The 11953-nt window shown below is 39.6% G+C and overlaps 1 protein-coding gene across 1 annotated transcript; it reads right to left on the reverse strand.

Moving 5' to 3' along the window:
- metap1 (methionyl aminopeptidase 1) lies at positions 1-11944 on the reverse strand. The gene is made up of 11 exons (XM_068338219.1): positions 11805-11944; positions 10670-10721; positions 10166-10275; positions 8904-8964; positions 5147-5238; positions 4978-5061; positions 4309-4447; positions 3249-3380; positions 2681-2824; positions 2530-2595; positions 1-1942 (listed from the first exon to the last, which is right to left on the reverse strand). The coding sequence occupies exons 1-11, from the start codon at positions 11919-11921 to the stop codon at positions 1776-1778; spliced, it is 1164 nt and encodes a 387-aa protein (XP_068194320.1). The 5' UTR covers positions 11922-11944; the 3' UTR covers positions 1-1775.
- Positions 11945-11953: the final 9 nt, after the last annotated feature.

Genomic DNA, 11953 nt, shown 5'->3' on the forward strand with positions numbered 1-11953 from the left:
ACCCACACAGAGGTACACAAGAGTCATTTATTACTCCATTAGAAGAAATACAAACATGGCAGAGAAACTGTGATCCATTAGTCCTCTGAAAATGTAGAAATAATGAATGCTGCTCACACCAAGAGTCCTCACATCAATGTAAATGATGACAGTTGAGATAAGGGTGAACAGTTAACGCGCCATGTCTGGCTAGATTCACACATTAAGGCTCAATTTGCTACACCAGGGCTATCGGAAACAAGAAACACTGTATTAAGTTTCCTCTAAGCATAAACAGCATTAACAAGTTCAGCGCTTGACCAGCTTTGTGCTCGGTGTCATTCTTTTCATCCTGGATATCTACGCAGATGATTTGTTGTTGCATCCCCGTCCTCCCTACGAACCATGGCTGAAAACCTCTACAGGAAAACATGATGTCCTCTAAAAATAAAAAGAGTGCTCCTACTGGACAACAGGTACAACAGTAATACATGTCTTGGTGCTGAAATTAACAAGTCATCTGGTCGACAAGAAGCAGTAAGTCACATCGTTGGTCATTTTCCTTTCACTGTCACAGAATCAAATTCGTCATTTTTCGGGGAAACATGATTGTTTGTGTCGATGAGTTGGATGAAAACATTACAGCTTCCAGAGCTTTTCCACCAGACATAAAGCTAGAGGCAGGAGACAGTTAACCTTGGCTCGTCTTAGCCGCGACTGGGAATTAAAGTTTTTTTTAAAAAATCAACAGCTAGCGTTCATGAAAAGAGCTAAATGAATTTGCTAACACTTCTGTAGGCCACTGACAAAACAAAACATCACAGATTGTGTACTGATGAGCGTTTGTGTGTAGGTTTAGCTTTTGGAGGAGCATACATAAGCAACAAGCAGCTGTTAGAACTGAGCAAAGATGATTTGGTGCCTAAATTACAGTACTGACGTTACGTGGAACTTTATTACCCCACTGTGGATAAAATAGGCTGATGAATGCCGCTGTTCCATCTTATATGTAAGAATAAGGAAACCATCTCTTGGTTGTTGATAGACGTTAGGTATCGAGCGTCTCGAAGTGTATTTCTTCAAAAGTACACTATTCCGTTACACATATGTAATGTTGGATTAAGGTACACACTATCGCCGGAAGAGGATGGGTTTTTGTTCTCGAAACCTGAAATATAAACTGGAATTAAGATCAGACTTTGTTTACCAGAAATAAGTTTCTAATTAAGTGTTGCTGGAAAACTCTTCTGTATTCAGTACCGGTGCTTTTTTTTTTTTTTTTTTTCATTCCATCTCTAGTGAATTCAGTTTATTAGCTTAGCAGAGTCTGACAGAAAAGAGGCAAAGCAATGGGCGCTAGCTGGATTAGCCCTGAGCTCCACACACCACAGATGACAACTATCCAGCCAGGGAAAAAAACCCTGGTCGACAGGCTTGATGTCAAGCCTGTCTACTGCGTAAAACAAAGATCTAATAAATAATTTAATATTTCCTTACCTCTTTTTCACTAATAAAGCAATCCATGTTTGATATATGACACATTCAAGTACTTCCATTTAATTAGAGGAACAGATTTTAAATTCAAAGAACAATGAGAGCCACAGTAAACCGAACTCTCAAAGTGGTGCCTCTTGTTTGAGATGTGCGTGTGAGTGTGTGTGTGTGTGTGTGTGTGTGTGTGTGTGTGTGTGTGTGTGTGTGTGTGTGTGTGTGTGTGTGTGTGTATGTGAATCACACCCAGAGAATAGGGGTGTCTATGTCTGGTAAGTCCAGTCCTTGCTGTGTTCACCTTCAGCCTACATTTGGGTCAGAAAATGAGCGCGGCCGTTGTCCTCCAGACGCCGGGTGAGGATCTCGCAGCCGGTCTCCGTCACCAGCAGCGTGTGTTCGAACTGAGCCGAGCGCTTTCCGTCTCTGGTCACCGCCGTCCAGCCGTCGGGCCACGTCTCATCCTGCCAGCCACCTGAGACATCGCCCACAAACACACCCACAGACAGCTTTAGCTTACACCGCCAGGAGTAAAACAAGACGTCCGACACGACTCATTGGACACCTGTGACGTTATCAGATTGCATTTGACCTGCTTTCAAGTTGGATCACTTATTTAAATCCTCCCCAGGTGAAAGGTTTAGGGTTAATCTAGATTATGAGGTCTATTATTGACGTATCACAGTTTTATAACACCGTATTTTTGCTGCTACATGAAAATAAGCATCATAAAAGTTCATGATTCATCTGTTATTTAATAGGTTTGGGTTGAGAAAAATCTGATTACTGACAACAAAAAACTAAACACAAAAGTAATTATCAGCAAAGATTCTTAAAGACAAAATCTTTCTCACATTAAGAGCTGTGATCAGAGGAGCGGTCTTTTAATCTAATGCAGTAGTTCTCTTGTTTACAGTCTCCTGGCTCATAATATTTTCCTCTAATTGCAGCAATTTAACAGTTTGTTTAATTAAGTCGATTATATCTACATCAATTCAAATAAAAAGGTCTACAATTATCCCTATTTTAGCTCACATAATTCATACAAAGCCTGTTACTCACCTTCACATATCATGGGCTCAATGGTGAATACATGTCCAGGCTTCATAACTCCGACCGCTTTGTTTTCTGGGAAATGAATGAACACAGAAATGACGCTGTGGAGCAGACTGTCAGACTTCAGCTCGTGTGAAGGCCGGTAGCGTCTACTCACTGGCATAATGTGGCACATTGGGAGCGGTGTGGAAAAGTCTGTGGATGCCGTGGCCGCAGTAGCTCCGCACCACGGAGAAGCTGTTGGCCTGAGCGTGCTTCTGGATGATGTTGCCTAATTCTCTATATCGAATGCCAGGCTTCACTGTCAGCAAAGCAGAGATGGCAAACAAACAAGCAAATATTATGTGATGTAGAGGTTTTCTGCAAACACATAACACGTATTGCTTAAATTTGGTCACAATATTTACTGGGGAGTATCTAACAGTTAAATTTTGCATTACTTCCCTTTGTTTTGAGAAGTTTTGGTCAATGTCAACTTAATATAAATCTAAAATAAAAGAATACAAGTTCCAAGGTCAACTATAATTATTCAATCTCAACTTGCTCTCTAATAGCATCGCCCTCTAGTGGACAAACTATGTCATGGCTACATTATTTCCTAATTAATTCAAACATCTTTGTACAATATCCAAACCAATATCTAAAACTCTATCTTTTCACAGGTGGAAATACATTCCGTATTCAGACATCAGCAATAACAAAACCATATGAAGTGGAACTCTTACCAGAATCAATGGCTTGCATAAGGCATTCGTAGGTGGTCTGAACCAGTTTCTTTGCTTCTTCATCCACGTCTCCAACAAAGAAGGTTTCATTGAGGTCACCATGAAAACCGTTGTGGTAGACTGTGATATCCACTGCATAAAGGAGTGATGACGATAAACACAGCAGGTTGATTGTGTTACGTGACAAACCGGACTATTATGTTTGGCTCACAGAAAGAAAGGACTGATGAATCATGGAATGAAACACTATGTATTGGGAGAAAATACATTTTTAAAAAAGAGCGACCTATTTGCAAGGCCAAACAAGATGTTCCTTTTGTAAAAATCACCAGTGAATTTGGAATTGCTCCTGGTAAACACTTTTCTCACTTAAGAAGAAATATAGAGAGCAGAGGATGGGACTAGAAAATCCCCACTGGTAAAGGTTAATGAAACTATTTGTCTTGTTGGACCATGCAGCGAGAGATGAGTTGCTGGCAAGTATTCCATCAGACACTCTGAGGGGAGTGGTGGATGGAAGACATCGACTCTGCAGAAATATTCATAAAGAGGCTAAAATTGGCCAAACACCCGCTGACAAAATCTCAGGACGCTGGTAGAACCATTTATCATGGAGGAGGAATCTTTCATCTCCCTCGTTGTCTTTAATAAGACATTTCCCTGCATTCAAACTTTGCTAAACTGTGAAGAATTTGACAATATGGAAAATGGAGGTTTCTAAACAAGGTCCATTTTAGGCGTATTAGATAGTCTAGACCAGGCACGGGCAAACTACGGCCCGTGGGCCATGTGCGGCCCATTAGGGTTTGCAATCCAGCCTGACAAATTTGTTTAAACTATATAACTGATTTCATTAATTAATTGCAGCTATAAATGCAGCTATTTGCCGGTCAAAAAGTTTGCCCACCCTTGGTTTGGAGACTCACTTAAACTGTGTTCCTGCGACTCTTCACTCATTTTTTATTAAATTCAAAATATCGGACAGTTTAAATAAAATAATGACAAAACTGAGAAAAGCCAGCTGGCTGGATTTGTGTTCTGTGTAGTGTTAATAGTATACCATTGAGGATATCTCCTTCTTGCAGTGGTCTTCTGTCTGGGATGCCATGGCAGATGACCTCATTAACAGACGTGCAGCAGGATTTGGGGAAGTTGTAGTAGTTGAGAGGGGAGGGGTAGCAGTTCCTAGCTGTACAGGCCTGAATTGACAAATGGGTGAATTTTGGTTACAGAGCAAGCAACAAAAGAGAGAGATCAGGAATGTTGGAACAGCTGGAAGGTCAAGATCTGTCATTCTACATTATCATCCTATGAATTAAATATACTCGTCCTTTTAAAACGGTCTAGCCATCAAAACCTACAAGCATACGCATGTCCTTTAGATCAACTTTGGCACAATTGCAGGAGAGCCGAGAAGTGACAAAAGTGTTTCCACAACAACGAATGAGGCAGCAGTCGGAGGATGCTGTGATAATGTACGTAGTAATTAAAGCAGGGCAGAGCAGTGGTAACAATGAACTTGGTGGTGATCTGAGGCCATTAGAGACATTGAGAGTTGACTGCAAGATTTTTCATTCAACTTTCATTCTATATTCATCGTGCTTTGCTTGAATTCTACCTATTTTTCCTGATCATACACCGAAACATCTAAGAAAGTAACAGAATGATTGGAGGACTCCCTTGCTATCTTTGAAATAAGGAACACATCGTCCCAGCTTTCACAACCTACCAGATGCACGGCATGATCTATTTCTTCTGTTGTAACACCAGGTTTCACCATCATGGCTGCAATGTCCAGGACTTCTCTTGCCAGCTACATATAGTACGATCACAAACACATCAAAATCAAAATAGATAGAAAAGACACGGCACACTTGGAATAACATAAGTTTTGTTACCTTGCATACTACTCTCATTGCTTCAATGTCGTCAGGGGACAGGATCTTGATCTGAGACGTCCCCTTCAGGAACTGCTCGGACTCAGACATCCCTGTGTGAAGCAAACACCGACACGACGGTCATCATTCACGTGTCACTGTGGATGATCGCCGACTGTAACCGGGCCTCAACAGGCCGCAGTCGCACGTCCATCTACATTTACACTCAGCATCAATTCAGAGCAGAAGTCTAATTTGAAGACTATTGATTGATTTTGGAGAGAGTGACACTGAGCCATCTGGTGGATTAGACCAAAGCATCATAACCCTAGCACTGACTTTTACCTTCTGTGTTGACTCATTCCAATTGACATTAACTGACTGCACAACCAATTCAAGTCCAGATGCTGAGTAAAGCTGAGGAGATTTAATTTTATCAGATGAATCAACACAAATATTATTCAAAGGGATAAAACTTTCTCCATGACTCAGTCAATAAAAACTATCCTTTGTTCAAAGTGACGTTTTGCAGTATTTCACTTGACGGTTAAATAAAGAAACGTTACAAATTGTTCCATTTATCAGAAGTTATCAGTGACTAAATGTTCACATTTATTCTACTGTCAATTTCAAACTTGCAGCAAACGGCAATACATAGTAGGAGTTCAATCTATTTCTTTAATGCCGACAGACTTAACTCCTGTCACGGATATTGGTTATTAGTTATTATAGGTTGTGTTTTTGATCTCTGCTCTAATAGGTTGTGTATTCAGTGACCTCTCAGTAGTATACTTTACATACATACATGATATCCAGCTTACATCCCTCCGATCTAGCAGATGTTGAAGCCACTAGTGGGACTATGGTTCTAAGGATAACTAACAGTTCACGCACTGAATAATCTACCGCATCTAGTCTAATGGTTGATGACCCTCAGATTGTGGACTCGGCACAGAAGCACAAGCAGGATTGTTATGGCAAAATGAGGAACAAAGCCACAGGACTCATATGTTTATCAACCTGTGATTCATATACATATTATTTTTGACCAATGTGAATTTCAGTACATGTTGGTCAAAACAAAAGACCCAATAAATGACAGATTCATAATTTATAAACCCATCCGGATAATTGTTGGATTAATAAAAACATGGACTATAGATGGAGTTGTATACAAATCATTCTCAATCCTGCTTTCCACCTGAGGAGCCGACAGCTTGAGGGCGACCATAAACTGGACTTACTTACGCTCTGATTCAGCTGCCCAGAGAGAAATCAAACACGACAGAATCATCATGTGCACATTATACTGACCTCCTACAGGTGTGACGCACGTCTTTTCACTTGACATAACGACCGTTTCATGGGTTACTTAACAGTTTTACATTTTAATTCAGCTCTGTGGCAGTGCCATGTTTAACACATTAGCCTGCAACGACTCTGCCTCAGTCCCTGAGAGGCAACAGTAACCGTGGTTACCACAGCACGAATCTATGCAGTCAGACAGCAAGGATGTAGAGGTTGCCATGGTTGCAAAGTGAACGGCTTGCTCACAGAAATAGACGTAAATATTATTATCAATAATAATAATAATAATAATAATAATAATGCATGTTACAATTATAGGTGAGGCTTGTAGGTTTGTAATGTTTATGGTTTAGAGAACTGGCTCTGACAATTAAAAAGATGGTGTAAACATGACATTCAATGATTCTGAAGAGACATTATAAAGCTATAATGGACATACAAACACCTCCTCTGAACCAATTTTCAATAAAGAAAACATTTAGCAATGCTTTTCATAATACTACCAAATGTAGGGTAGCGGCAGCACAGGAGGGAAACATTAGTGCTTCAATGTCCTCGGGAGAGACACTTCACCCAAAATTACTCCAAATTGCTGCTCCGTTTGGTTTGTGAATGATTGGGACATAATTATTGCTCCTGATGAGCAGGTGGTGCTGGGATGGTAGCCTTTGGTACCTCAGTATGAATGTCATGGGTGAATGCTGGTGGCATAAAGCCCAGTCCGTCAGGCTTGAATGGTGCTGTATCAGCAAAGATCAACTTTACGGAACTTGAAAAACATGCAGCAAAAGGGATACATCATTGACACGAAAGCATTCTGCATTCCCTACATTGTTAAAATGTTAGAAAAAATTCCAGCTCTGCCCCTTTACGTGGACACACTCCTAAATGTACTGTATAATACATGTATTTCTTCCAATAGACAATCAGAACTGATTACTGAACCCAGGTGGAGGTAAAGACGTTCAGATGACAACTATGAGAAAATAACTGCATCAAGGCAAACATTTTGTTCACTTTTGCTGAGTGATGAACAATCCAGTGACAACTCAAAAGTTCTGATGAACTTAGTTTTTGCTTTTCACTTTCAGCTGCAACAGAACTCATCCATTTCCTGCTCTTGTTCAACATCCAACTGTGTTCTCAGCACCGCCTACAGGGTTTTGTGTGGATATCTTTAGCCTACATCACAAACATACCAGCTTGTCTGTGTATTCATGCATCTAAAGAAAAAAAAAAAAGCATGGATGGAGGCTTTGTCCTGACTATTGTGACACAGACAGGTCTTAAACTCATAATGTAGACAAACTTTACCGTGTCTACACCACAACGGTTGACTTGTGGGCTTTTTCCATAAGACTCTTCAGTTTTAGTGGACATGGTGGTACAAACTGATTTGCAGTCGCAGGTTTTATGATTCTATCAAACTTATAGCCTTCAAAAGCAGGTAGTGTGTGTGAATTTTAACAAGTTTGATTTTCTGTACAACTTCATGGACACGGCAATAAGGACAGATGCTGAACCACTCAAGTCATTTATAATTGTATGATTTTCACTTTCATGCTGCAAACATGAAAATATTTGTTTGCAGTTTGCACTCAGTTGAAAGTATTTTTCATCATAACTCTTGTTGTTTTGATTTAGTGTAATAAAACACCATGTTTTAACTAATTAAAGAAACAGGCTTATTTTCTGTTCATATCTAGAAAGTTTTAGCTAAAAAAAGGTTTCTGGATAAATTTCTGTGGAATAAATGTATTAATTATGACTCTTATCTTTATAATGAACCGATTTACAAATCTATTTTTTAATACAGTTAACAGTTTGTGATATGAAAAAAGAACTTTCAAAAGACAGCATTATTCAGCCTTTGGACATATTTTGAATCTTGATTTCATAGCTGTAATTAAGTTCACAACACTTCTTTATGAATAACTCCACATCAACACCTTCATCAGCAGAGCAGTGATCAAGCACAAAGAACACTGGTTTTCTGCATCTACGCACCACTTCCAATCCAGAGAGTTTGCCAGTATATAACACATTTTTAATTACTGTCAGTTAGAAAAATACTTCTGCTAAAATTAACTTGAATAACAGCAGCATAATCCCACACATCTGTTGTTTTTCTGTGGGCGACAAGCTCACAGCGAAATCAGTGATATAACCAGCGTCATTAATAAACATTGTCTGGGAAACAGCAATAAGCACAATAAATCTCATGGCAATCTGATAGCTGTGGAGGAAATGTGCTCTGGGACAAAGTGTTAGACAAACTAACTGCCCACCATCATCACTATTCTCCTCCCTACACCTCCTAAAACACATCCTCTGCAATGGAAGGTAAATGTTGTTGGACTTATTATTGGGTGAGCTTCAGCTTCATGAACAGAACATTCACTACCTTAATTATCAGTTTTGCACTTTTTTGATGCAGTCATGTCCATTTCTTTGAGAAACAAGCAGTTACCTCTGGGATGATCAGAGTAGTCAGGTCTTTGGATGTCACTGGGCACTAGCCTCATGGGGGTCTACACCAGGATCCAAGAAAGACAGAAATGTGACATCACATGAAGACACGTTTTCATCAGTTGTCTGCTTTGCTGAAATGAATCTCCTTAATTAAAAATCAAGTATTTTTCAAAATAAATATGCACCAACTGGCATCAGCGCATAATGATGTACTGGATTTTTCATTGGCTGAAATATGTGGTTTAGATGACAGCAATGATAACCTGACACCCCACTGCTATTAGTTTCTCGATCAAAACAATGATAATAAATAATGCAGTGTGGGAGTTTTCTTAATCATTAAACACTAAACCTTATCATCTGTCAGATGTGACGCAGGCAGACCTGGTGACGAATGAAGTAATGTATTAAGATTTTAATCCAAGAGGACATCGTTCTTCCTGATCTGACTTTCACGGACGTTTGCCAAGAGTGGTTTCACAGGTTATAATGTTCCTGAATCCATGCAATGATTTCTTGTAGAAGGTGTTGTGTTTGGACAAAGTGATGAATGTTGTCCCATCTTTGCTTTTCAATGACAGCTTTTGAGGATCGCTCTTTCATACCCAGTCATGATACTATGACCTGTTTCTAAATTTCACATTCAACGGTTCTGACTAGAGAGGGATTTAAAACAAGAAGGGCAGCTGCTGCTCATGGCTGAGTTTGCTAAGTGAGAAACACAAGTTTCTCCTCTTAGATCTACTTTGAAAATGTCCAACTTCCTCTGGAAAGCTAATACTAAAAATCACACACATTATTTTTGCCTTGTAGTTTAAAGCTGAGGTTAATGTCATGTCATCCAGTTCAAAAACTGAGTAAGATATGGCAGTCTGATTCTTCTGTTGTGCCAAAAACATTTTTGTTTCAGTTCTACATGACTGTGCCAATTTATTCTCCACATCCTTAACCTCAAACATCTATGGTTATCTGAAGTTTCACTGTGGACATCGTGTATACACAGACAGCACTGCCAAATGCTACAATACGCTGTCTCTATACTGGTTTCATTTATAGGCATGTCATAAATGCAAAACACTGCACATCATTTCATTGCATGTTACCGCAGCCTGTTTTGTAATCAGGGCTGTGCGACCAGTTGGAGTCAAGGCTGGAAATTTTCATTTAATACATAACGAACATTAAAATATTTCAAATAATATGGTGTTTTTAAGAAGAAGAAGAATATATAAGAATACATTTTTATAAGAATACATTTACCAGTGGGTAGTAAGGGCGTAGTTTCCCTGTATAGCGGTAGCCCGGCCACGGGTCTGTGTTGATGTCCTTCTCCATACAGTTTTTCGATTCATTCTGGTTCTTGTCTTCCTCTGACAAAACACAGCACAAGGTCTTTAAAGCATCTGTTAGTTTAATAATGAAATGGATATTTATCAGCCCTTGTAAAAAGCTCAAAGTTTAAACCATGTTTAGGTTCATTTGGCTTTAAAAACCCAACTGTCAGCACTACAGACAACTCTGTAGAGGGGAAGAAAGCATGCCCTTCCCTGATAAAGAGGAAATAATCCTCAATGGTATACAAGATGGATAAAGATTAGGTTTTGGTAAGAGTACATAAAACTTATAATTAATCATTCTGAAGCACTCACAATACAAATAAGGTCAAAGACTGCACCATGTGGGCAGAAAATGAAGAGAACTGAAAATCATTAAGAACTTTACAGTGTCACAGACCATTAAAGCACTGAACCCACTTATACATACTTGCTTTTTTGTGGAGCAACTTGTGAGACACCCAGCTCCCTTTGAAGCATTCCTAGAAATGAAAACACAGACAGTCACAATCTTTTTCTCAAATGACTGAGTGTAAATAGCAATAAAAGATTTAAGCCGGCATAAAACACTTAGATGATGACTTCTGATCCTATTCTAACCAAAACCTACCTTATCATACTTCCTAGACACAACAATTCTAAAACATATACATATATTCCAAGAATGTTTGTGTTTTAATTGGGAAAATAACAGATGAAGAAAAATGAGAGCTAGTTCAGGTTACACAAAATTCTGTAGTGCTGACACTACAGAATTCTTTGGCATCAAATGCCATGGCAAATGGTCAAACGGTTACCTCACCCAACTATTTATAAAGCCTTGGATTAATCACTGGATTACATCTTTTCAAAACACTTTCAGAGACCAATAGTTGCAATTTTATGTTTATTTCCAAAGTTGCTGCTACACAAATGGAAGTCAACAGCACGAGTATTGCTGAAACGTGTTTAAGACTCTTAGTTGTATTTACATGTTTTTATATTCAGCCAATAATGAGGTGTCATCGAGGAGAATTTAACATTTAAACAAACAGGTTATTGACTGGGGTCTTTCGTTACAAAGAGACATCAGGGTTTAACCTGGTGGCAACAAATGATGTCACGAAACGAAATCTGCAGCACTTATCAAACTAACTGTCTTGTATCGCTATTGTTATATTCATACCAGTTTCCCATGCAATGTAGAACACTTCATGAAGTTTTATGCGATCAGATGAATGTGTGCACACGAATAATTTGGCTTTTCATTCTGAACAGAGGCATGACAATCACTCATCCTAGCTAAACACGCAACAGATAGCTAGCTAAACGTTTACCCTGTTCCCACTCTTACAAAGATGGCATCATTACAAGCACCGACTGCATTATTCTCCTCAGAAACCAGAACGTAATTACACAGCCACGTGGTCGTCATTAAAGTGAAACAAAAAACACTACGAGTGCTTTTCCAAGCACCTGTCCATCCACACCTAGCTTGATAGTTAGCACCTCGTGACAAGACACGGGGCCTTAGAGAGAGGCTGCAGACGACGTTTGAACCCGGCCGGCCTGGAAAGCAACAGTACCTGTGAACAGAAATAGGAGCCTTGAATACCGAGCTTGATACATGTGGGACACTGAAGTTTGGCGTCCCGGCTGCAGCCCTCTGTCTCACACTCCCTTCTAGCCTCGGTGCTCGCCATGCCTTCGTCTGCAGGAGGGGTGGAGTCGCAGA

This window comes from Antennarius striatus, chromosome 17, assembly GCF_040054535.1.
Source record: "Antennarius striatus isolate MH-2024 chromosome 17, ASM4005453v1, whole genome shotgun sequence".
In the NCBI taxonomy this organism is placed as follows: Eukaryota; Metazoa; Chordata; class Actinopteri; order Lophiiformes; family Antennariidae; genus Antennarius; species Antennarius striatus.